General features: G+C 47.9%; 1 protein-coding gene across 1 annotated transcript in view; it reads right to left on the minus strand.

Moving 5' to 3' along the window:
* Positions 1-958: 958 nt before the first annotated feature.
* LOC116985729 (coronin-7-like) overlaps positions 959-25,960 on the minus strand; it is a 77,081-nt gene continuing 52,079 nt past the window's right edge. The window contains exons 10-28 of the mRNA XM_033040664.1: positions 23,531-23,585; positions 22,015-22,072; positions 19,450-19,595; positions 17,530-17,625; positions 16,855-17,010; positions 15,392-15,527; positions 14,909-15,084; positions 13,390-13,498; positions 12,441-12,527; positions 12,105-12,247; positions 11,376-11,480; positions 11,166-11,251; positions 9,273-9,414; positions 8,582-8,671; positions 8,348-8,464; positions 7,826-7,961; positions 6,851-6,942; positions 3,135-3,221; positions 959-1,407 (exon numbers count right to left, since the gene is read on the minus strand). Coding sequence (XP_032896555.1) covers positions 1,399-1,407; positions 3,135-3,221; positions 6,851-6,942; positions 7,826-7,961; positions 8,348-8,464; positions 8,582-8,671; positions 9,273-9,414; positions 11,166-11,251; positions 11,376-11,480; positions 12,105-12,247; positions 12,441-12,527; positions 13,390-13,498; positions 14,909-15,084; positions 15,392-15,527; positions 16,855-17,010; positions 17,530-17,625; positions 19,450-19,595; positions 22,015-22,072; positions 23,531-23,585 — 2,026 coding nt within the window. The 3' untranslated portion in view covers positions 959-1,398. The remainder of the gene's footprint in view (positions 1,408-3,134; positions 3,222-6,850; positions 6,943-7,825; positions 7,962-8,347; positions 8,465-8,581; positions 8,672-9,272; positions 9,415-11,165; positions 11,252-11,375; positions 11,481-12,104; positions 12,248-12,440; positions 12,528-13,389; positions 13,499-14,908; positions 15,085-15,391; positions 15,528-16,854; positions 17,011-17,529; positions 17,626-19,449; positions 19,596-22,014; positions 22,073-23,530; positions 23,586-25,960) is intronic.

A 25,960-nucleotide genomic window follows, 5' to 3' on the forward strand; every position in this document is an offset into this window, starting at 1 on the left:
AAGAGTACCCCACAATCTTTGTTTACCACGGGAATATGTTTGAATGAATGCTTGGCCATTGGGAACAATGTACCTGATCACTATTAACAGTTCCTTTCTTGGCACAGAAATCTTCAGTCAGAGTTTGTTCTTTATCAAAACTTGCCATCATTGATCTTTGTAAACTAGACTCTTGGTGTTAGATCTTATGATCTGTAGATGGTTAAAACAGAAACCTATCCTACTACATTAAGATAATTGATATGTGTGCAACATAGCACACCACTTGAGAGTAAAGCCTTCACATACAGTTAACTATTGAAATGCAACTGTTCAAACCTCTTACCACTCAAATGGATTAGCAAAGCAGAGGTGAAAGACTTCATCTTGGTTCAGATTCAATAATGTCCTAGTTACTTATAAACAAAATACTGTTTGATGCTCATAATTTACTGCGTTAATTAGTTATATCTAGTCAGACTTGGATGTATCAAATTAAAATATTACAAAGTTTGATTGTAGGCCAGAGGATTAGCAATTTAAAAAAATAAGTAAAAGATGATAAAACAAATTATAGTGGTGAAGATGGAGTATGAGAGTAAAGTAGCCAATAGTATAAAATATACTGTAAAAGCTACATGTATATAATAAGGAGGATAGTATCTAAATGAGACTTGGGAATTAGTAATGGGAAATGAGGACATGGCAGAGATGCAAAATAATTATTTTGGATCAGTCTACATGGTTAAAAATATCCCGATTATAATCATCGATTGTAATCATTTTCTTTGGCACCTCTCAGGATTGAGAGGGACTTAGTTCCATTTCAGTCTTGTGTGTTCTGAGGTAGTTGATGAGCATACACCACAATATAAGACATGGCTTATGTATCAGTCAAAAGCTGATCGAGTCTGAGGTTTCCCATTTCCTGGGTACATTCCTCTCAATGGACAATGAAAAACCAGGACAACTTTCAACCTTTGGTTGGAGGTATTTTTTAATAAACATGCATTCCTGATTGTTAATAAAATAATTAGCAACAATGCAAAATATTGACCCTGGTAAAAATTCACAAGGAGAGGTGTGAGCAAGTGCGGCAGGAGCAAAGGTGGCCTTGTGAATGTGGGGAGCAATGAGGGCAATGGTAAGCTTCAGCCAGCGATGCGAGGGTTGCTGCACAAAGCGAAGCGTTGGGGTGATGGTGAAGGTGAGCAAGGGATGAGGGGGACACTGAATGAGCAAAAGGTGAGGGAGATGGTGAATGTGACGAGGGGTGAGAGAGGCAGTCTCTTGCCCGTTAATGATCTCTTGCCCGTTAATGATCTTGTGAATGGCACTTGACCAGAGAAGAAGTTGCTCCTCCGTTGACTGATGGGTCTGTCAGGAGATGAAGATCGGAGAAATGTCTTTGGCTGAAATCTAGTCATCCTGCAATAGCAGAAAAGAAGCAGGTTAGCTTTTAACACGTAGCACTGTGAAAGAGCCATGAGGGTGACATTTGTTTCATCTAGTACTTTATTGTGATATCGAAAGATAATTTGATATAGTACTGAGTTGAGAGCACCGAACAACCCATAATCCAGTGTCACTCATCAGAAAGGGGATGACGAGGTTGGTGTGGTACTTTGCAGTCCATTTCTAGTAAAAAGAAGGTTCTTGAAACAGCAGAGAAGGAGTTCCAACTATTGTTCCCAGCCTTGGATGCAACTCAAATCAGCCCCTCAAATCATTAATGAGGCATTAATTAGATCATTAATGAAATTTTAAACTCTGCATTACTGTTTACCCATGCTAACATTGTATCCTTACTTATCTATCCACTTCTACCTATAAAAAAAAACAATCCCTCAGCTTCCACTCCCATTGATGAAGAGAGTTCCAAAGACCCATGCGAGAAATCCATATTTAAACAGCAATCCCCAGTTCCAGATTCTACCACAAGATCCTGTTCCAGTCATAAGGTCATAATGAATAGGAGTTGAATTAGGCCATTCGGCCCATAAAGTCTACTCCGCCATTCAATCATGGCTGATCTATCCCTCCTAACCCCATTCTCCTGCCTTCTCCCCATAACCTCTGAGACCTCATGTCCCCTCTCAGCTTTGACCGTCCAATCTTTTCCTAACATAGCCTGCTTATTCCATGTACTAGTCCAATAAATCTCTGAATTGCTTCTAACACATTCACATCCTTCTTTAGATCAGTACCTACACAGAATTCCAATTCCCCTCACAATAAACAACTCATTGCAGCCCTTGCACTTTTTTCTACCTACACTTTCTCTGTAGCTGTAAGACAATACTCCGTTTCCATTCTCTTTTGCTTTATCCTTTGTACTCATGTATGCTGTGATTTACCTGGATAGTACACAAACCTAAATTTTTCACTGTATCTCAGTACACATGCCAATAATACACCAATACTAATACATTCTATTAGCTGTCCTTATTACTTGCTCGACCTTCACATATGCACCAGATACCCATCGGAGCTCTAGTCTCCCAATTTTGAATTATATGTTTAAAAATGGACAATTTCACATGTTGCAATATTATTCCACACTATATTCTATTTGTCCACGCAGAATTTAATGGCCTTTTTATGTCCGTTTCACAACTTATTTCCTAGCTTTGTTCATTACCAAATTTAGCAACCAAAGTTCAGAGTATTTACCCAGATCATTTATATAAATTGTAAAATAGACAATATGTGCAGGATTAGGCCATTCGGCCCTACGAACCAGCACCGCCATTTAATGTGAACATGGCTGATCTTCCCCAAAAAACTGAGACCCAGTGCTAATCGAGGCCAGTTCATTGGCTATATTTAAGAGGGAGTTAGATGTGGCCCTTGTGGCTAAGGGGATCAGAGGGTATGGAGAGAAGGCAGGTACGGGATACTGAGTTGGATGATCAGTCATGATCATATTGAATGGCGGTGCAGGCTCAAAGGGCCGAATGGCCTACTCCTGCACCTAATTTCTATGTTTCTATGTAATCCCTATGAGCGAGCAATTCGGACTCTGCTGCACACTCCTGTACAAGGTACACTGAGGGGAGGAAGATCACCGTCAGACATGTTGCACCCTGTCCACACTACGCACCTATTGCCGGCTCCACCAGCCACCCACACAGTGCACCACCGATAGTACTTACCCACTCCTCCTCATCTACCCCTTCAAAGGAATCCTGAGGCAGAGGATCATCCAGGTTCCCAAGTTTCAACACCATGGCACTCAGCAGCTGCAAGGGGAGAAGTTAATGAGTCATCCCGATATAAGGCTGGCTATTCTATCTGATCTGTTCACAGAATCAAAGTATGGCACAGGAGGCCATTCAGTCCACTGAATCCATGCTGACTCCCCAGTATTCATATCTACTTCTCCACTCCATTGCGACAGCCGTACAAATTATTGTCCTTCAGGTGCCGATCCAATTCCTCGCATCCCCCTGTATCTTCCCCACAGCCATCAGGCTATTAAACATAACATCAAATAAGCTCTGAACAATAACAGTCTATTATTACTATTGCACTTTATCTATTTACTTATTGTGTATATATGGTCTATGTTCTATAGACACACTGAACGTTATCTCCCATTCTCAATTATGTTTACATATTCTGTTGTGCTGCAGCAAGTAAGAATTTCATTGTCTTATCTGGGACACATTCAAGATTCAAGAGAGTTTATTGTCATGTGTCCCAGATAGAACAATGAAATTCTTGCCTTGCTTCAGCACAACAGAATATAGTAGGCATAAATAAATACAGAACAGATCAGTGTGACCATATACCATTGAATATATATATATATACACACATAAATAAGCAGATAAAGTGCAATGGGCTATTAATGTTCAGAGTTTTGTTTGAGTTGAGTTTAATAGTCTGATGGCTGTGGGGAGAAGCTGTTCCTGAATCTGGATGTTGCAGATTTCAGGCTCCTGTACCTTCTACCTGAAGGCAGCGGAGAGATGAGTGTGTGGCCAGGATGGTGTGGATCCTTGATGATGCTGCCAGCCTTTTTGAGGCAGCAACTGCGATAGATCCCCTCGATGGTAGGGAGGTCAGAGCTAATGATGGACTGGGCAGTGTTTACAACATTTTGCAGTCTTTTCCGCTCCTGGGCTCTCAAGTTGCCGAACCAAGCCACGATGCAACTGGTCAGCATGCTCTCTACTGTGCACCTGCAAAGGTTTGAGAGAGTTCTCCTTGACAAACTGACTCTCCGTAATCTTCTCAGGAAGTAGAGGCGCTGATGTGCTTTCTTTATATTTGCATCAGTGTTCTCGGACTAGGAGAGATCTTCAGAGATATGCACGCCCAGGAATTTGAAGCTCTTGACCTTCTCCACCATCGACCCGTTGATATAAACGGAACTATGGGTCCCCATCCTACCCCTTCCAAAGTCCACAATCAGTTCCTTGGTTTTGTTGGTGTTGAGAGCCATGTTATTGTGCTGGCACCATTTGGTCAAACGGTCGATCTCACTTCTATACTCTGACACATCTCCATCAGTGATACGTCCCACAACAGTGGTGTCGTCTGCGAACTTGATGATGGAGTTCTCACTATGCAGTCATGAGTATAGAGTGAGTACAGCAGAGGGCTGAGCACGCAGCCTTGAGGTGCTCCCGTGCTGATTGTTATCGAGGCTGACACACTTCCACCAATATGGACAGACTGTGGTCTGTGAATGAGGAAGTCGAGGATCCAATACAATACAATACAATACAATACCTTTTATTGGTCATTTGAACCTCACATGAGGTTCAAACGAAATTTGGTTTCTGCAGCCATACAAAAAAAGAACCAAGACACACACCAACACAATTCAATTCACATAAACATCCATCACAGTGAGTCTCCTCCTCACTGTGATGGAAGGCAAAGACTTGTCTCTCCCCTGCTCTCCATTCCTCTCCCGAAGTCGAGGTCAAAGCCCCCGGCGGGCGCTAGCAAGTCCGCGGCCACTCAAAGCCACGCCGGGCGATGTAGGGTCCTGCCCCGGGTCTTGATGTTGGAGCCCCCGGCGGACGCTAGCAAGTCCGCGGCAATTTACAGCCGCGCCGGGCAATGACACATGACATTAAAACTCTCTTGACTCTCTTATCTTTTGACCTGCACTTTAAATCTATTTTACATTTCGTAACCCAGCGACTAATGAGAACAGTTTCTATCAATTTACTTACCCAAGCTAATCTTGTTAATGATCTTGTCCACTGCCATCAAATCTCTTCTCTATCATCTTTGCTCCAAGAGGAACCCAGCTTCTCTCCAGCCTAACATTGCATTTGAAATTCCCGAGACCAGTTCAGTTATTTGTTTGATATATCTATAAGGCCATCATGTCTTTCCTTAAGTGTGATGACCACAGTTGAATGGCATACTAACATTGTATGAACATCATGAACTTATAAAGAATCACCTTCCTGTCTTTGTACCCCACACCTTTTCCTATGAAGATGCATGCCTGTCTACACAGATCAGAGCATAGATTATAAAAGTTGGGGCATTATGATGGAACTTTAAAAAACACTGGTTAGTCCACACGGAGTATTGCGGGCAGTTCTGCAGATTCAATCATTCAATATTTGTCACTTCCTTTGGAAAGTCTTACAGCAACACCACTTCTTCCACTGCTGTACAGCTCCTAGTGTTGGGTGTTTGTCACACAGCAACAGTCCACTGAGACTGCATGAATAAGAAGAGGTGATCACTTTGGTAGGGTTGTATTATAGACCCCACCAATAGTCAGTGAGAGTTAGAGGAGCAAATATGTAGGGAGATCGAAAGTAGCTGTGAGAATAATAGGGCTGAGACAGCAGGTGATGTTAACCACTCATATTGTCTGGGAATCTCATTGTAGAAGGAGGGGGGTTCAAATTCAAGTTCAAGTGAGTTTATTGTCATGTGTCCCTGATGGGACAATGAAATTCTTGCTTTGCTTCAGCACACAGAACATAGTATGCATTTACTACAAAACAGATCAGTGTGTCCATATACCATTATATAAATAATAATTGGGTGGGGTGGGAAAACAGAGGCAATATAAAGGAAATAAGGACCTTGAGAATGGGAGATGTGTGTGTGAAGGTGGGGAAAGGAGCAGGACTACTGGGAAGTGTAATTAAGGTGCATTTGAACAGTCACCCTGCCCTTTTCCCCTATTTCATACACTATCTCCTATCTCCAGGTCCCTTTCATCCCCGCTCTTTCCCCTCCCTCAAGGAACCATGGGATTACTGTAGAAAGGTTAAAAGGTCGACATATATGTGGTGGGCCGAAGGGCCCGCTTCTGTGTCGTACAATTCTAAGATTCTATTTTTGCTCCACATTTCTAATCACCTGTACTTAGAAAAATACTATCAATCATAGTGATGAAAATTCCAGTTAAGCCGGAGTTAATTCTGGATCTTTCCTGTGAATCTCCCATCACCCGTTCCTGCGACTGTTCATCCACGGTAAATGATACTCTGAATAAGTCATTCTTTGGTGTGAGGCACAAGGAAAAACTAACAAGAGCAGGACTGCTGATGGAGGGTGCTCTGTGGAAAATGGGAACCACATACAATCACATTATTTCCTTAAAAAACAGCAAAGGGTGAAGATTAAAGAGGATGGAGGAGAGAGGATGGATGAAGGAAACAGTTATCAGTGATAGCAACAGTGAAAAGCAGACTAACAGGGAGAAGGAAATGAACAAAGAGAGTGGGACAAAGATAATGAAAGAAACAGAAACACTGACAAAAAGAGAGGAAGTGACAATAAAAAAGAACACAGGATGAAGTGCGAGGGGAGAGAGACATACACAACACACACAAAGAAGAAAGAAAGGCTAATAAAAGAGATATTTTGAAGTCAATATTACCTCTTCCTTTTTCTCCTCATCTGTTTTCTCCTCCAGGTAGAAAGATGAGGGCTGGTACTTTTTGACAGGTGCCTCTTTAGGCACAGCACTCACTGTGGAAGAAATCTACCATTAATACTGGCCTCAAATACATGGGAATCATGTTCCCTCCAAGATGGAGATTACACACAGCAGAGCTAAAGCACAACACAATCAAAAAATTGTTACTTCTTATCCATGTCAGAATATAGGATGGATGCCACATAACTACATCCTACCATCAGCAGAGATACAACTGGCCTTTAAGATGTGGCCTGCAGTTGTAATTTGGTGAGTATATTGTAGACATTAATCCTGTTTCTCTTTCCACAAATGCTGCTGAACGTTTCCAGGATTTCTTATTTCAGATTTCCAATCTCTTGTATATAAATATGGGAAAGTGTTTGCATTACAGGGGTCCCCTTGATATCATATATATGTGAAGGGAAAGGAAGAGTGAATGAGTGTGTGAAGAAAGAGGGAGTGAGTGGGTGAGTGAAGAGGGAGAGGGGGCGAGTGGGTGAGGTGAGTGAGTAGTCAGTCAAGTCACTTTTATTTCTATAGCACATTTAAAAAACAACTCTTGTTGACCAAAGTGCTTTACATTGGTGGAGGTACTAACGTTATACAACAGTGGTTCATAGATTAAGTACATACATAAATACATACATATAGCCCTCCATCAGAGGACGTCAAGAAAGGCTTGAAAGTAAAGATGGGTTTTAAGTCTTGACTTAAAAGAGTCGATGGAGGGGACAGTTCTAATGGGAAGAGGGATGCTGTTGGAGTGAGTGAAGAGGGAGAATGAATGAGAAAGTGAAGAGGCAGAGTGAGTGAGGGAGTGTTGGGTTGCACAGTGTATAATTTGTTAGGGACTCAACGCATCGGTCGTCCCTTGTTATTAGGAATGAGGTTGTGGGGGGGGGGGGGGTGAGGAGGTAGGGGTGGTGCAGGTACCTGGGGTCATGTTGTCAGGCTTCAGCCCCATTTTCTGATGCTGCCCATTGGCTCCGGCCAGCCAGGCAGAGGCTGTGAGAGCTGGTCTCCACCATATGGTGGTGTCTGGGAAAATATCATCCTGGAAAAAGTCTTTCTGTGAAGAATAATTAAAGAATAATTAGCAGAAAATAATAACAGGAGTTCTGCAGAAGGAGCCATGGGGAAAGGACAGGTATAACCTGCTCATCACCCAAATCAGCCAGATATGGCTTTGCTGGACCAACGCTTTCCCCAGATGTGGTGTCCACTGGTTCAGTGCTCCCCAGATGTGCCATCTCATAGCTCAGTGCTCCCTCAGTGGTGTCGTTATTGGTCCAGTGCTCCCCAGATGTGCTGTTTGCTGGCCCAGTGCTCCCCAGATGTGCTGTCTGCTGATTTATCGACTGCTGATGTCTAAACTTCAGAGCCCGGACAGTTCCTCACAGTTTTGCCACAACATATCCTGTGGGTCCCACATTTTCAACAACACCAGCTTCTCACCTTGACTCGGGGAACTTTGAAATTCACGCACTCCAAGGAATTGCTCCCCAAACACAAGGCTCGTGTGATCTCCACCTCCCTCACATTGCATTCAGTCTTAGGTAGGAAGCAGAGTCCCTGGAAAGAAACAGATAAAGGTGGACACGAGTTTGGTACCCCCTGGATGAGTAGGGTAAAGACTTGGTCAGCTGTCCATGTAAAGCCCCAGAGAAAGTTCAGTAATATTACACCTACCTTGTGCGGATTAGCAGAATTGTAACTGCTGCACGGAAGGAAATAGGGATCTTCGGACTGTACCTCTAAGACGTGGACCCTAGTATCACCCTGTGAGGATGCAGCAGCATTAGTGTCAAAGGAAGAGGCAACACAGTGAACATCACCAGTATCCCGCAACACAAGGCACCCACAATTACCACTCAGCCAGGTATCTGTCGTTCAGTAGTCAATAGACAATAGGTGCAGTAGGCCAATCGGCCCTTGGAGCCAGCACCGCCATTCACTGTGATCATGCTGATCATCCACAATCAGTGCCGCGTTCCTGCCTTCTCCCCATATCCCTTGACTCCGCTATCTTTAAGAGCTCGATCTAACTCTCTCTTTAAAGTATCCAGAGAATTGGCCTCCACTGCCTTCTGAGGCAGAGAATTCCACAGATTCACAACTCTCTGTTAAGCAAGCTGGGAAGCAGAGGCCAGAGTGGGAGATGGGTAAGGCAGGGTGGTAAAGGGAGAGGCCCAAGAGGGAGCGGGACAGAGGGAGGAGCAGGAAGAGTCATACAGTCCCCTTCTCCACACCCACCAAGATGCCATTTACGATCCCAACCTCTTGCTGCGTAAAAAGATGTTTTCCTCACATCACCTTTGGATACACTGGTCCCAATCTCCCAGAAATTGCTCACAGCACCACACACCCTCCAGGAACTGACCTTGCCGGTGAGATAGAGAGTGTTGGTGTCTTCATCATAGAAGGGAATGAGAGTGGACGGGGCTAAGTTCAAGTCAAATGTTGCTATTGGTCCCAATGACAACGAGCCCGCTTTGTAGAGGTAGATCTGTCGTTCACTGCGGCTGCAACACAGAGCACTGAGCATCAGGCCAAGCCCTCAGCCGTCCTGGATCCACACACATGCGTACTTACGTCCGGGGGGATCCGTTTCTAGGGCCCATTACACTTAGGAGCACACAGCATGAGAAACAGGCCCTTCGACCCAACTCGTCCATGCTGACCAAGAAGCTCATTCTAAGATAGTCCCATTTGCCTGCTTTTGACCCATCTATCCTTATAACTATAAAACTCTGATGTGTGTGTGTGTGTATTTGTTTGTGTGCGATCACATCTACTCGAAGAAACGACGCGCGAACGATAAAAAATTTACATATTCCGGTAGAGATTTATCCCGCGAAATCAAAAATAGCCTTATCTGAAAAATTCATGCATTTGAAAATCTGAAGAAACATGGAAAAAATAACTGCTTATTCCCTGATGACGTCACAATGGATCTGCCTGCCTTCGCCTGTTCGCGCTGCGAGTGACGTCAGCCCCCCACCCCTCCCTCCTCCCCCTGTTATTCAACAGTCGGCCCGTCGACTGAAGACCAAAGATCAGAGCTGAAGACTGCGCTGCGAGCAAAGAACGAGCAAGTCGGGCCCGTCTCTGGTCGGGTCCGTCTCAGGTCGGAACCATCTCGGGTCAGGTCCCTCTCCCCCCTCCACCTCCTCTCTCCCCTCCTCCTCCTCCTCCTCTACCCCTCCCCCCGGCTTGCTGCCGTCTTACTTGACCTACGATTGTCTTCTTCGCCCTGCGAGTGACGTCACCCCCATCTCTCCGTCCTCTTCCCCCTCTCCCTTTCTCCCCCCCTCTCTTTCTCCCCCCCTTCTCTTCCCCCCCTCTCTTTCCCCCCCTTCTCTTTCCCCTCCCCCTCTCTTCCCACCCTCTCTTCCCCCCCCATGCGCTACGATTGTCTTCTTCGCCTTGCGAGTGACGTCACCTCCATCTCTCCGTCCTCTCCCCCTCTCCCGCCTCTCTTCCCCCCCCTCTCTTTCTCCCCCCTCTCTCTCTTCCCCCCCTCCTCTCTCCCCCCCTCCTCTCTTCCCCCCCCTCCTCTCTTCCCCCCCCCTCCTCTCTTCCCCCCCCTCCTCTCTTCCCCCCCCTCCTCTCTTCCCCCCCCTCCTCTCTTCCCCCCCCTCCTCTCTTCCCCCCCCTCCTCTCTTCCCCCCCCTCCTCTCTTCCCCCCCTCCTCTCTTCCCCCCCCCTCTCTTACACCCCTCCTCTCTTCACCCCTCCTCTCTTCCCCCCCTCCTCTCTCCCCCCCCTCCTCTCTTCCACCCCTCCTATCTTCCCCCCCTCCTCTCTTCCCCCCCCTCCTCTCTTCCCCCCCCTCCTCTCTTCCCCCCCTCCCCTCCCTCTCTTCCCCCCCTCCCCTCCCTCTCTTCCCCCCCTCCCCTCCCTCTCTTCCCCCCCTCCCCACCCTCTCTTCCCCCTCCCCCCCCTCCCCTCCCCCCCCTCCCCTCCCCCCCCTCCCCTCCCTCTCTTCCCCCCCCCCCCTCCCTCTCTTCCCCCCTCCCTCTCTCTTCCCCCCTCCCTCTCTCTTCCCCCTCCCCACCCTCTCTTCCCCCTCCCCCCCTCCCCTCCCCCCCTCCCACCCCCCCCCCCCCTCCCTCTCTCGCCCCCCCTCCCTCCCTCTCCCCCCCTCTCTCTCTCCCTCCCTCTCTCTTCCCCCCTCCCTCTCTCTTCCCCCCTCCCTCTCTCTTCCCCCCCCCCCCACCCTCCAGTACCTCTGTGATGCAGGCCCATTCTGCCTGATGTTACTTGTGCTCACCTGCTGAAGCCAGATACCAGTAGATAATGCCCCTGCCTCACCCACAGAATCCGTGCCCCTCGACTGCCGGCGGGACCTGGTCCTTCCTGTAAAACCCAAGCAGGGCTGGAATCAGCACCTATTCAGACACTGCCCCACTCCATTGGCCGCAGCGGGTGCGAAGAGAGGAAATATTGCAACGTACGAGCTGAAGAAACGACAGAACTTCACCTGAAGTGGATCGACGGAGCGCCGAGGATCATACACTCGAACCTGGCCATCTTTACTGACTGTTGCCAGATGCTGTCCGTCGGGGCTCCACGACAAGCTGAAGATCTGGAAGAGAATAGATAGATGTGAGCTGGGAGGAGAAAGGGGGGCAGGTACGCATGAAGTAGGAGAGAAGGCAGCAGCACATGACCAAGGAAGATGGCGAAACAGCAAGAGAATGGAAGATGGGAGAAGAAGTGGTGAGTGTGTGAGAAAGCAAGAAGGAGATTGTGAGGACAGGAACTTTCAAGTCAAGTGAGTGCAGTGAGGGACAGGTACAATGAAAATTCTGCTTGCAGCTGTATTGCAGAATAACTCAGATAACACATACTCCAAGAAATTATACATAAATCGCACGTAAAATTTCCAAAAGAAGAATGTGCAAAAAACACGATCTTAGTGTAAAAACATAATTTGTTAAAATACCAAGTCCTAGAAATACAAGAAGAACACCAAGAAGACTTTCCAGGGGTCAGCAATAAGGCTTGCAGCCCCAGCCCGAGTGCCTGGAGATTGCATATTTCCTGCTCCCTTTCAATTCACTGGATTCAGCGCAAAATTTATTCTTTGTGTGATAGATAAAAATGTGAAATAAGAGTGGGCTTGTATATTAGCAGGAACAATATCCAATAGTCCGTGAAGCCCGCTACTGAAGTTTACAGGGTGCCGATTACCAGAGTTTTTCTGTACCTGGTCAGTGTGCCCCTTCAGTATGATCTCTTCTTTCCCTGAGCTGAGGTTCCAGATTTTCACAGACATGTCATATGAGGAAGAAGCTAAGATATCAGAGGCCAGTGGGTGGAATCTGATGGAATAGATTTTTTCTGAGTGACCTGTAAAGAAAGGAAAACGGATTTAGTCAACACATGGGTGCATGGCATCAACTCTCAAAGCACCCCTCTACCCATCACTGTGACACATGACTATGTACAAATACCACAAATGATGATTTCTGTTCCCTACAATAACATTCAGTAAAACAAGGGCCGCCAGATGATCATCGCCTGTCTTTCCGCAAAAACTCACCTTGGAGAATGGTCTCGGGATTGGAGAGCATATCTGTCAACCCTCCGGCCGGTACCCTCCAGATTCGGATCTTTGCATCTTCACCAGCTGAAACCAAACAGTCAAACATACCCAGGAAGTCAGGAAAACCCCAGCCTCGTGGAATCTTACAGCAAAGAAATCCCATTGTGCCTGTGCATCTGAAGGAGCTCTCCTTTCACCCACTGCCCTGCCCTTTCCCCACAGCCCTCTGACATTTCCTACATTCAGAGAATCTGCCTCCACTGCCCTCTCAGGAAGCACGTTGCAGATCAGATCAACTCCTTTCACCAAATGAAAGTCACCTCTTCTTTATTTCCATTGATGTTCTCTGGTTACTGATCCCCCTGCTACTGATTACATTCACAGGTTGACCCATTCACTAGGTTAACCACTGATGACTGGGAGATAACCACTGTAGGTGGTGGAGTGGGAGTGAAAGTCTTGGGCTGAGGGACAAGGGCTAGAAATGACAACAGGAACATTTAGAGGCAGGAGAAACAGAAGGCTCGTCAGCTTCTACACCATTTAATAAAATTGTGGCTGATCCTCTCATGCCTCAACATCACTCTCTCCACAGACCACTGACCCTGTAGTTCAAAGGTCCGTCAATCTCTTCAATCCTCTCTGCATCCACCTTGCCGATCCTCCTCAAGAGCTTATGTGGTTCATTAAGATCAGCTCTCGCTCTTCTCCAATGTCCTTCGACCCAACCTGGTCAAGATCTCTTCATACATCAACCCCCATCATCTCAGCAGTCAGCCCTCCCTCCCCTGGCTCCAGTGCAAGCACATCCTACTATGGGGACAACATCCGCAAGCTAACACCTTGTGCACCTGCACCCCAAGTCCTGTTTCAGTGGAACATTTTACAACATTGCCTCCCCAATAAAGGACCTGCCCAGGGAGATCCGACGCTGAAGTGTCAGTACCAACTGCGAGGCGCTGGCAATCGAAGGGATCCCAACAGAGGTCGACAACGGCTGCAGTGTTCTGGATAGTGAGCAGTGAGGAATCCGGTAACCGGCCGGGCTTTGACAGCTACAGGAGAAAAGGAGAATGAATCAAAGATCTATCACGTAGCAAGAACTTGGAGAGACGAGGAACTGCAGATGCTGTAATCTTGAGAAAAACACGCAGTGCTGGAGTAACGCTGCAGGTGAGGCAGTAGCGCTGGAGAACATAGAGTCTGATGAAGAGTCCTCATCAAAAACATCACCTATCCATATTCTCCAGAGATGCTGCCTGACCCACTGAGTTCCTCCAGCACTTTAAGTTCTACAACATTCTGGGGTACCATCCAGCCATTCCTTTTTTCAAACCAAACCTTATTTTAATTGATTTGTCTATAACAATTTTACGATTTGTTTAATATTCTTTGATAATTTATTGGATTCTCTTTGCCTTCATAAACACTTCACACTCTCTCTTTTCACGTACCGCTTGCTATCTCCTTCTCAGTTGCCTGAGCAGCAATTTTTCAGCAGATGATATGTCATGAACAATGAGTACAGAATAAAGCTGACATGAAGACATAGAATCTGATGAAGGGACCTGACCCGAAACGTCGCCTATCCATGTTCTCCAGAGATGCTGCCTGACCCGCTGAGTTACTCCAGCAATTTGTGTCTATCTTCAGAATAAAGCTCTCTGCACTGAGTCATCTTGTACTCTTAGAGCAGGGACAGCACAATGTGGGTGGAGAATAAGGCTTCCTCTACACTGTCTTGTCACAGACTCCCAGGGCAGGGACAACACAGTAAGTAAAGATTTCGAGTAGAGCTCCCCCTGCACTGCCCCATCACACACTCCCAGGGAAGGACAGTGCAGTTTAGATAGAGAGTAAAGCTCCCACTGCTGCACTTGCTGCTCTTCTTTCTACCTGACTTGTACCCTACATAGGGACCTAGCTAGGAACATCCACTCTCGTGTCATTGACAGGAACAGAGGTTGGGGCCACCCTGGAAAGAGTGCAGAGAATATTTAAGAGGATTTTTTCAAGTCTCAAGGGCCTGAGCGATTGGATTGATAGAGACTGGACAGGTTAGGACTTTATTCCTTGGAGCACAAGAGGCTGATGGGTGATCTTACAGAGGTGCATAAGATCATGAGGGGAATACATAGGGTGAATGCAGACTTTGGCTCCAGGATAGGGGAATGACGAATCAGAGGACATAAGTTTAAGGTGAGGGGGGAAAGATTTATTAGAAACCTAAAGGGCAATTTTGTCTCACAGAGGGTCGTGGGTGCGTGGAAGAGCTGCCACAGGAGGTAGTTAAGGCAGGTACAATAACAACATTTGGACAGTTACATGGATAGGAAAGGTTTAGAGGGATGTTGTCCAAACGTAGGTAAGTGGGACTAGTGTAGATGGGGCATCTTCGTTGGCATGGACGTGTTGGGCCAAAAGGCCTGTTTCCGTGCTGTATGTAATTATGACTAGGTGATCACCTCCAGCACAGCGATCTGTCCTCCTGATACCGACAGTGGAACGGCAGCTCGCTCACGATTCACGCAGAAGCCATCAGACTCGCCAGGGGTGGTCAGATTCAGTCCCTTCAGGTTGGTGATGTGTGTGTCCCGGTGTGACACCATCCCCTGAACGTGTCTGAACTTTGAGTTTGTGCCTGAAGGGTGAAATGAAGAAGCAGATGTTCACAGAAATGGCAACCCAAAGTGGAAACATCACTGCTGGGCCCACACCAAACAGCCCTGTGGTACGAATACAGGCAAGGTCAGGAAACATCTGTAGGTCTGACTCCGCACTGCTTTTGGCAAAATTGTGGCTGAGTCTTCCTGCTCTGTCCCCACATCCACTGATAACCTCAGGGTCAAATAAATAGATCAATCTCAGCATATATACACCCACAGGCCTCCCAGACCTCCCAAGTCACCCAGAACAACGGCATTTTCTCGGTTCTCCTTTCAACTCACCCAGGAAGTTGTGCAGAGATTTCTGGCTCTGAGGGGTTGTGACAGAATCGCTGGACTTTGTGCTGCTCAGGGAGGTGACGGACGGCGAGGCCAGCGAGCCATTGGAACTTGATGATGATATCTGTCCACTGTGAACCTGGAACTCACACAGCCGCGAGGAGAGATCAGAACTCACAGAATAACAGCCAGTAACCCTCCCCCAGCGGTCCTGAGCAGAATTGGGAATCTGGCTGCACGGTTACATTGCTAGCACTGATGGTTCACACCGTTTCCCCTTCTCTCTTTAACCTCCTCCTCCCTGCCACCCTTTAAATCTCTGCCTACTCCTGTTCGGGCTTCCTGCCTTTCTCGGTTCAAACAGTCCTCTGGATGTTTCTGCTAAAACCACTCCTTCCTGTTTGATGTTCCTTAACACTATTAGTTTATTTGTGTAGAGATACAGCGCAGAAACAGGCCCTTCGGCCCACCGAGTTTTTTTTACATTTTCTAAAATATTTTTTTACATTTATACCAAGCCAATTAACCTACAAACCTGTACGTCTTTGGAGCGTGGGAGGAAACTGAAGATCTCGGAGAAAACCCATGTAGGTCACGGGGAGAACCTACAATACAGACATCTCCATACAGATAAGCACCCGTAGTCAGGATCGAACCCGGATCTCTGGCGCTGCACGGCAGTAGCTCTTAGGCTGCGGTACTGAGTCACCCTGACCAAATAGTTGGTCACCAATTCTATTACCCCTTTGTCATGTGGCAAAGAGTAAATTATTTTTAGATTGTTCCCTTGCTAGCTTAACGTTTAGTTTTAGAGATACAGCATGGAAACAGACCCTTCGGCCCACCGAGTCCATGCCGACCAGTGATCACCCGCACAATGGTTCAATTTTACACACTAGGGACAATTTACAGAAACCAATTAACTTACAAACCTGTACGTCTTTTGAGGAAACCGGAGCACCTGGTTGAAACCCACGCAGTCACAGGGAGAATGTACAAACCCAGAACAGACAGCACCTGTAGACAGGATTAAACCTGGATCTATGTCGCTATTCAGCAGCAACTCTACCTTTGTGCCATTGTGCCGTGCTGTGCTGAAGACATTATATGAATACGCAGGGAGGTGGCGGTTGTAAGGATGTGGCTGATGCACAGGGTTTTTCCAATTAGGTCTAACCGGGGTCTGTACAAGCTCTGGGCTCTCTGGAACACACGGCTTTCTTACACTCACCTGTTCTGGAGCCTCATATACCTGAACATGTAGCCCCCTTGCTCATCCAGACCCTCGCATTGGCTGCCCTGCCTAAACCATACTCAGCCGCTCAGTGTAAGGAGTGTGGATGAGAAGGTAGGATTTCAGAACTAGCATGTCCGGGTGATCGATGACTCGGTGGGCCGAAGGGCCTGTTTCCATGCTATATCATTCAATCAATGAAATGATTCCCGTCGACGGGAACGCTGCTTACTGTGTCTCCAGCTCCCCAAGACTCTTCTTCCTTTTCTCCGCCTCCCTTGGCAGCCTGTGACCTTGGTAGTGTGGCTGTCTCCAGGGTGGGAGGCAGGGCGCCGGAGGTGAAGCCCTGCCTGTTGCCTTTGCCTGGCGCTAGACTTACCCTCGGCACCTACAGGGATAAAAGCAAGAGGTACACCCATCAGGAAGCCCCATAGTCCAACATACCCCAGCGGCACAGGGAAGCAGGCAAGACACTGAGCTGGGCAGAGCCCAGGGAGCAGCACAACTCTCTGGTGTGGGGGAAAAGTGAGACCCCAGGGGAGGGGAAACAGTCTGCAGGGGGGAGTGACCCCAAGGGAAAGGGTGTCTCTGAGGGAAAGGATAAGTCTGAGATACAGGGGGGGGGCGGCGACCTTGAGGAAGAGCCCACGTTCACCAGGGATCCCAGGCGTGGATGGTCCTGAGAGTGATTGACTTACAGCTGTGAGCTCATAGTGACAGCATGTGTCCCTGTGAGAGTGACCAGTGAAACCCAGAGTGAGTGACCAGAGTGAGTGGCCAGAGTGAGAGATCAGAGTGAGACCCAGAGAGGGCCCCAAGAGTGAGAGATCAGAGCGAGTAAGCCAGGGAAATGATCTGTGACCCCAGGTGACAGCCATCACTTGACCCTGGTGAGACTTGCACTGACCTGTTTGTTGGATCCGTTGAACCAGTCCAGTGCAGACATTGCCGGAACTTTTCCCGGAGTGTCTGGGAATAAATCGGCATGGAATTCCTGGAGAGACTGGGAGAACAGAGAAAAGCAAGAATTACAGCAGTGGCGGCTGCTGGAAAAGGAACACGTTTCTTCTGCTGAACAGCTGCTGCCTCTAAGGCCGGTCCTACGTTGATGAATTGTAGGCCAGAGGATCCTATCGAAGGTGGTTACTGATCACTGCTGAGCAGGCACGTGCCGTTTGGGTAGGCAAGACAGGCACTGCCTACCCTGACTAAAATTATAAAATGGTAATTATTAAATATAAATAGTAAAGGCATGGGAGAATAATGCCGACCTAAGAGATCGATCTCTTAGGTATGCATAATTCTCCGTATCTTTCATCCGCAGTACATGTAACAGGCGAAGGTCTGTGCAGCCCACGTGCCGTCGATGCTGCTTCAAGACGTCAATTTCCAGGGGACTGAAGGCAGCTGAAATTCTGCCTTTGCAGTTTTTGCAGTGGAAGTTTCTTGGCAGGTTTTTCAAACATGGATTGCCATTATCTTAAGAGTATCTTAAGAAACAAAGAGAGAAGAATGGAGTTTGTGTACAAATGATGTGGTAAGTAGATTTCTTGGTGCTATATGTTTTTAAATACCGTATTTCCTGGCAATGAAGACGCTATTTTTTACCCAAAAATAAAGCACGAAAATTTACATGTTGTCTTGGAAGCCAAAGTTGGAAGGTTGTTAGCCAAGAAAGATCGACTAGGCTATCCCTCAGTACAGCAACATCAAGAACGATGTTGTTGTACTGTGGGATAGCCAAGTCTATCCCTCATTGCTGGCAGCTGATGGGAAGCGGCAATAAAAGGACAGCGCCGCTGAGGAGGGGAGAGTTCCTTTCACAGCGTGTGGGGAGTCTGGCCCGGGGTATAACTGCGGGGAGGGCAGGAGCGTTGAGAAGGAGGGGGTCGGGGATCATGCCAGCAACTCACTTGCCGCGACGCTCCGGGCGCAGAGTCACCGCATTGTGGCCGGGGGAGAGAAGTAGCTCGGGTGCCTGCAAGCGGCTGCCAGGACCACCTCAGCTCCTTCTGCTGGCCCCCGCTCACATCTGGCAGTGCTCTCCGTCTGAAAACCTTTCTCCTGCCGCTCGCCGGCCTCACTCATGTCAGTCGCTTCCCTCAAATCCTTAAATTCCGACAGCGTGATCAAGGGACCAATTGAGGTTACTCGGCTGTCGGAATTTAAGGAGTTGCGGGAAGCGGCTGACAAGAGCGAAGTTGGTGAGCGGCAGATGAGAGATGTTCAGACGGAGAGCACTGCCAGAGGTGAGCGGGCCGGCAGAAGGCGCTGAGGTGGCGTCCAGTTCCGCTGTCCGGCCCCGAGGCCGCTCTCAGCCACCAGAGCTGCTTCCCGTCCCGGCCACAATGCGGTGGCTCCGCGCCCGGAGTGCCGTGACAGCGGTGAGTGAGTTACTGGCATGATCCCCGACCCCCTCCTTCTCAATGCACCTGCCCTTCCCGCAACTTTACCCCTGGAGACTTTGCGCCCCACCCAAAGTTTCCGTGCGGTTCCCGGAAGTTGCAGGTGGTTGCTGGAGGTTGCAGGTAGTGGAAGCAGGTAGGGAGACTGACAAAAACCTCCGGGAACCACACGGAAACCTTGGGTGGGGCGCAAAGTCTCCAGAGGTTTCCCAAGTGGGACAGGGGCATTAGGCAATGAAACACAATTAGCTAATTAAAATTGTTTGGGGGAATGGGATGAAGTGGAAGTGGACGATAGGAGGAGAAAATGTCACTGGGTCTGAGATGGTGTCCACATGGAGGACGTTAGGATATTTAAAGGCAGTGGGGTCTGCCTCTGCTGGCTGACGAGCGGCGGTATGCTGGACCAGGGAGGGAGTTACCTTGCGCGGCACTCTGTAGCTGATGGGCACAATGGAATTCTCAGTCAGCTGAAGCAGGCGGACGACTTCACACGACATCACGTCCAGGGCGAGTTTGGGCACTGTTGCAACACCTTTGGACTTCACCTCTGTCAGACACTGGCCCACTGTGGAGGGCACACAAACACTTACATCTAGAGTGAGTATACCCCCCCCCCCCACATCCCCAATCCCCATGCCTCAAATCTTCAGCACCACCCTCAAGGTTCCGCTGCTCCACTCCACACGAACCAGGCTCGGGCGAGCATGGGGAGTTCACACTATCTGTCTGGACAACATGTAAACAAAGGTCTTCACCGTACTCTGTACATGTGACCATAATAAATCTAAACCATCATTCATCAGGATCTTCCACCTCAGCTTCACCCCACCTCTCTCTTTTCCCACAATATCCCAAAGCCTATCAACCCAATGTGTTTGTGTGTCTGTGTCAGCTGGGCAACACTCTCCTTGCATCCACTCTGCAAGAGGTTTGTAAGTTTCAAGATGGTCTCTTCTTGTAAACTCTGGAGAACACGGGTCCAGTCTACTCTTCAGTGCACTCCCTCTAGGCAAGTACATCCTGTCTCAGGTAAGGAGACTAAAGCTGCATACAGTACTCCAGGTGCAGAACAGTACAGTACAGGAACAGGCCCTTCAACCCACAATGTCCGTGCCGAACATGATGCCAAGATAAATTAATCTCCTCTGCCTGCAAGTGATTCATATCACTCTATGCATCTATATAAAAGCTTCTTAAATGCCACTATCATATTTGCCTCCTGCATACCCACTGGCAGCGCGTTCAAGGTACCCACAACTCCTGTATAAAGCAAACTTGCCCCGCACATCTCCTTTAAACTTTTTTTAAGCTTTTCTCAGTGATTTTGTCCACAATAACACCCAGGCCCATGCACAAAATGTACCCTGCTTTGTTATGTTGTGAACCAAAGTTGTGAAAGCAGTGACAGGATCGGTCAAAGTCAGCATGGATTTATGAAGGGGAAATCGTGCTTGACTAATCTTTTGGAATTTTTTGAGGATTTAACAAGTAGAATGGATAAGGGAGAGCCAGTGGATGTGGTGTATCTGGACTTTCAAAAAGCCGTTGACAAGGTCCCACACAGAGAATAGTGTGCAAAATTAGAGCATTGTATTGGGGGGTAGGGCATTGACATGGATAGAGAACTGGTTGGCAGACAGGAAGCAAAGAGTAGGAATTAACAGGTCCTTTTCAGAATAGCAGGCAGTGACTAGTGGGGTGCTGCAAGGCTCAGTGCTGGGACCCCAGTTATTTACAATATACATTAACGATTTAGACGAGGGAATTAAATGTAATATCTCCAAGTTTGCGGATGACACAAAGCTGGGTGGCAGTGTGAGCTGCGAGGAGGATGCTATGAGGCTGCAGGGTGACTTGGATAGGTTGGGTGAGTGGGCAGAAGCATGGCAGATGCAGTATAATGTGGATAAATGTGAGGTTATCCACTTTGGTGGCAAGAACAGGAAGGCAGATTATTATCTGAATGGTATCAGATTAGGAAAAGGGGAGGTGCAACGAGATCTGGGTGTGCCTGTCCATCAGTCACTGAAAGTAAGCATGCAGGTACAGCAGGAAGTGAAGAAAGCTAATGAAGTTGGCCTTCATTGTGAGAGGATTTGAGTTTAGGAGCAAGCGGGTCCTACTGCAGTTTTACAGGGCCCTGGTGAGACCGCACCTGGAGTATTGTGTGCAATTTTGGTCTCCTAATTTGAGGAAGGGCATTATTGCTATTGAGGGAGTGCAACGTAGGTTCACGTAGGTTCACCAGGTTAATTCCCGGGATGACGGGACTGACATATGATGAAAGAATGGGTTGACTGGGCTTGTATTCACTGGAATGTAGAAGGATGAGAGGTGATCTTATAGAAACATATAACATTCTTAAAGGATTGAACAGGCTAGATGGAGGAAAATGTTCCCGATGTTGGGGGAGTCCAGAACCATGGGTCACTGTTTAAGAATAAGGGGTAGGCCATTTAGGCTTGAGATGAGGAAAAGCTTTTCCACCCAGAGAGTTGTGAATCTGTGGAATTCTCCGCCACAGTAGGCAGTGGAAGCCAATTCACTGGATGATTTCAAGAGAGAGTTAGATTTAGCTCTTAGGGCTAAAGGAATCTAGGGATATGGGGGAAAAGCAGGAACGGGGTACAGATTTTAGATGATCAGCCATGATCATATTGAATGGCGGTGCTGGCTCGAAGGGCCGAATGACCTACTCCCGCACCTATGTTCTATGTTTCTATGACTGCAATTTTCCGCATTGTACATTCTCCACTTCCATGATGTTGCTCACTCATTCAGCGGCTTTATATCCCACTGACTCCTTTGCATCAGCTTCACTCACATCAGCAAACCTGGCCCCTTCAGACTAAAGGTTTGTGTAGGAGGTGAACAACTGGGTCCCAGGCACTGATCCTCAGGTTCCCTTTGTTGCAGCCAGCCTGAGGGAATTGTTTTACTCCCACTCTGCTGGAGCTGAATCTCTTGGTGGGACTGAACCTCACCTTGTGTTAGTGAAGTGTCGGTTGTGGACACTTCAAAACATCGCAGAACATTGTCACCCTGCGGGGAAGGAGAGAAATCATCAGGTTCAGCTCAGACACGTGCACACACACACACAGATGCATATGTATACAAACACAGACGCACACGCGTACAAACACACAGATACATACACATACAAACATAGACGGGTACAAACACAGATACACATACATACGCAGACACACATATACATACACCTAGTTACACTTACATACCCAGATGCATGCAGACGTAGATGCGCAAACACACAGGCACATACACACAGATTCACGCGCACACGGATACACCCATACATAGACACAGATGCTCTAAGCACACGGACTAGCACACACAGATAGGCATGCACACATGCGATCATGCACACACATGTAGATCCATGCGCACATACAAAGATATACACAGAAATGCCCACACTCACAGATGCCCCTACACACACACACAAATACACACACAGCACAACTGTCATCTCTATTTGCCCTGCAGTGAAGAGCTCCCAGACCTAGATCCTCTGGTTCCTGACGCTTCCAAGCTCCCCCTGCTGTTCACAGGCAGTAGGACAAGCTGTGCCGGTGTGACTGTGGCTGGGGTTCAGTGCTCATTCCAAAGCTTTAGCATCAAACCTCTGTCAGAGTCCCATGCGGTACAGGCCTTCATGAATGGCCCGTCTAACAGGGAGGCCAGACTCAGCCGGTGAACGACGGGCCATTCATGAAGGTCTGTACCGCACAGGACTGTGACAGAGGTTTGGTGCTCAAGCTTTGGGCTGGGCTTTGAATCCATGACCTTGTGTTGGAAACGGGAGATCTAGCCCCACGGTCACGCTGAGCAGTTTAATTTGTGCGTCTGTAATCTGCATTCTGGATATTGACAATTTCCACCAATTCCCACACCTCCATCATCTGAACTTAGGGTGTGGAGCGACTGGGACGTTACAGTTAATATGGAAACCTGGCTAAGGGAAGGACAGGTCTTGCAGCTTAATGCTCAGGGTCCGGGTGTTACAGGTGAGACAGAGATGGGATAAGAGAGGAGGGAGACTTTTATTGATTAAGAACACCATCACTGCAGTAGTCCTAACATTATTGATGGTTCATCCAGTGAAACTATATGGGGAAGCTGAGAAAGGGATGATCATCTAGTTGGGAATGTACTGTAGGCCCCCAAATAGTTAATGAGAATTAGAGAACAAATATGCCGGGAGATTGCAAGCAGCTATAAGACTAATAGGGTTGTTGTGGTGCGGGATTTTACTGTCATACTGCATTCCAGACATTATCCATTCCCACCTATTTCCACACCTCTGTCATCTCTCCTCCTGTGTCACAAGTGAAAACCCCTGCTAAAACATTCACTCCATCCAGACCTGCCTCGCCCAGGGCCGGAGGGATCTGCTTCACAGAGCACTGCATGGGTTTGGAGTTTGTATCTATGTGAGAAAGTGAGTGAGTAAATTAAGATCAGATCATCACTGCTCACCTTTCCGGCCAGGATCAGCAACCCGGAGTCAACGTCGTACAGTGGGATGAGTGAGCTGGTGAAAGGGAAACACAGCACATCAGGACACTGTCCACAGTGGGAGCAAAGACCCAAAGAAAGACCCACCCGCTGCGCAAATCACCATGGGCTGGGTCTCAGTCAGAGATCACCAGCCGGTGGCAGAAGGAGATTAGAGGCCCCTTGTATCCACATCAGCTCGTCCACTCCCCAGTCAGATCCTTTTGTAAATTCCTCTCTGATTTATATAAACGGGGCACTAAATTCTGGTGTGCTCACACCTAGGAACAAAGGAGACTACAGAGGTGCGGCACAGCTGGCAGAGCCACTGCCTCACGTTTGCACGTTCTACCTGTGACCGCATGGGTTTCCTCCAGGTGCTCTAATTTCCTCCCACATCCCAAAGAAATGCAGGTTTGTAGGGCATGGAAAAGAAAGTGGGATAACATAGAACTAGTGTGAATGGGTGATCGATGGTTGCTGTGGACTCAGTGAGCCAAAGGTGCTGTTCCCATGCTGCACCTCTAAACTAAACTGCCTGATCCATCACAGGTACTTACCATCGAAGGAATCTACAGGAAGTACTGCCTCAAAAAAAACAGCCAATGTTATCAAAGACCCACAGTACCCTGGCCATGCTCTCATCTCACTGCTACCATTGGAGAGAAGGTACAGGAGCCAGAAAAGCGTCACCACCAGGTTCAAGAATAACTTCTTCCCTGCAACTACCAGCCCTAACCTTCTCAACACTAACCTCGGCAACTATGATCTTATATAGACTGTATCTTTGGTTGCACTAAGACTTCAGTTTTGCATTGTAATGGTTATCTCGATGAGCATTGACGGAGGACAGGAAATGGGATGAGTTTAACGGGAGCGTGGGAAATGGGGCCCCAGCGAGCTTAAGGGAGTGCAGGGAATGGGGCGAGTTTAATGTGAGTGTGGGAAGCAGAACCTGTGGAGCCAGATACTGAACTATCACGATCTGTGAGTAATTTAATAGTGGATTACTGGAGTTTTAATGCAGAGATGAACTTTGTCACTGGGACTGTGTCCCAATCACAATATAGTCATACTACCGCATTGGATGAGGATACCAGCAGTATAAACTGATCACAGTCAGAGGCAAAACACTGCAGCTTTTAGCTAGAGTGAGTGCGGGGAACCAAGGCCGCTTGCTGAGGGCTTTAGATTAAAAGGACATCTCCTGTTACATCAGCGAGCGTGGCTCAGGCTGGTTTTCACAGAACACCACAATGCGTTGTAAAGAGTGCAGCCAGGGCTAGGGCAGACTCGCCCCGTCTGCAATAACTCTCACTGCCACCAGGGGGTGGTTTGGTAACAGGGTACAGCAGCTACACACACACACACAACCACACTGGCCCAGGCCATTTGGCCCATCGTGTTCATCCTATCTCTGCCAGAGTAGCTGGTTTACACAGATCAGGAGGTGCACAGTGAAAGAGGCTTTGGAGAGGATACAGGGGAGTTTCACCAGAATTGGGGGGGAATCAGCTAGAACGAGAAGTTGAGCAAACTTGGATTGTTTTTCCTGGAACAACAGAGGCTGAGGGAAGGCCAGACTGAAGTATATAAAATTATGAGAGAAAGAACCTTTTTCTCAGGGGGCAATATCAAGGACTAAAGGGCATAGCTATGAGGTGAGAAAGGCAAAGTTTAAAAGAGATGTGCTGGGCAAGATTTTTTTTTTACACAGAGCGGTGGGTGCCTGGAACGTGCTGGTGGAGACAGATACAATCATGGTATTTAAGAGACTTTTAGATGGGCACATGGATATGCAGGGAATTGAGTGATATGGATCACGTACAGACAGAGGAGATTAGTTTAACCTGGCATCACGTTGAGCATGGACATGGGCCGAATGGCTTGTTCCTGTGCTGTTCTATGTTGATACAAGGGACTGCAAATGCAAAAACAAAGGAGCAGTAGTGCTGGAGTACCTCAGCAGGTAAGGCAGCATCTCTGGAGAAAATGAATGGGATGGCGTATCAGATCTGAGGAAGGGTTCCAAACTGAAACTCTGCCTGTCCATGTTCTCCAGAGATGCTGCATGGCCGCTGAGTCACTCCAGAACTTTGTGTCTTTTTATACTGTTCTATGTTCTACATCAGATACTGGTAATTGGAGCTGTGGGAGCTGTGCGTTGTGTGTGAATGCAAGGCAAGGGGGGCTGTGGGAGCTGAGTGTTGCGTGTTGTGTGTGAGAGCAAAGCGGGGCTGTGGGAGTTGTGTTATGTGTGAGCGCGGGGCAGAGAGAGGGGGTAGCTGTGTTGTGTGTGAGTGTTGTGTCTTGGGTGGGAGTGCAGGGCAGAGGGGCTGTGGAAGCTGTGTTATGTTGAACGCAGAGGGGGGTAGGAGGGGAAGCTGTGAGGTCCTACGCTGGATGTCCCTC

This window comes from Amblyraja radiata, chromosome 22 (assembly GCF_010909765.2).
Source record: "Amblyraja radiata isolate CabotCenter1 chromosome 22, sAmbRad1.1.pri, whole genome shotgun sequence".
In the NCBI taxonomy this organism is placed as follows: domain Eukaryota; kingdom Metazoa; phylum Chordata; class Chondrichthyes; order Rajiformes; family Rajidae; genus Amblyraja; species Amblyraja radiata.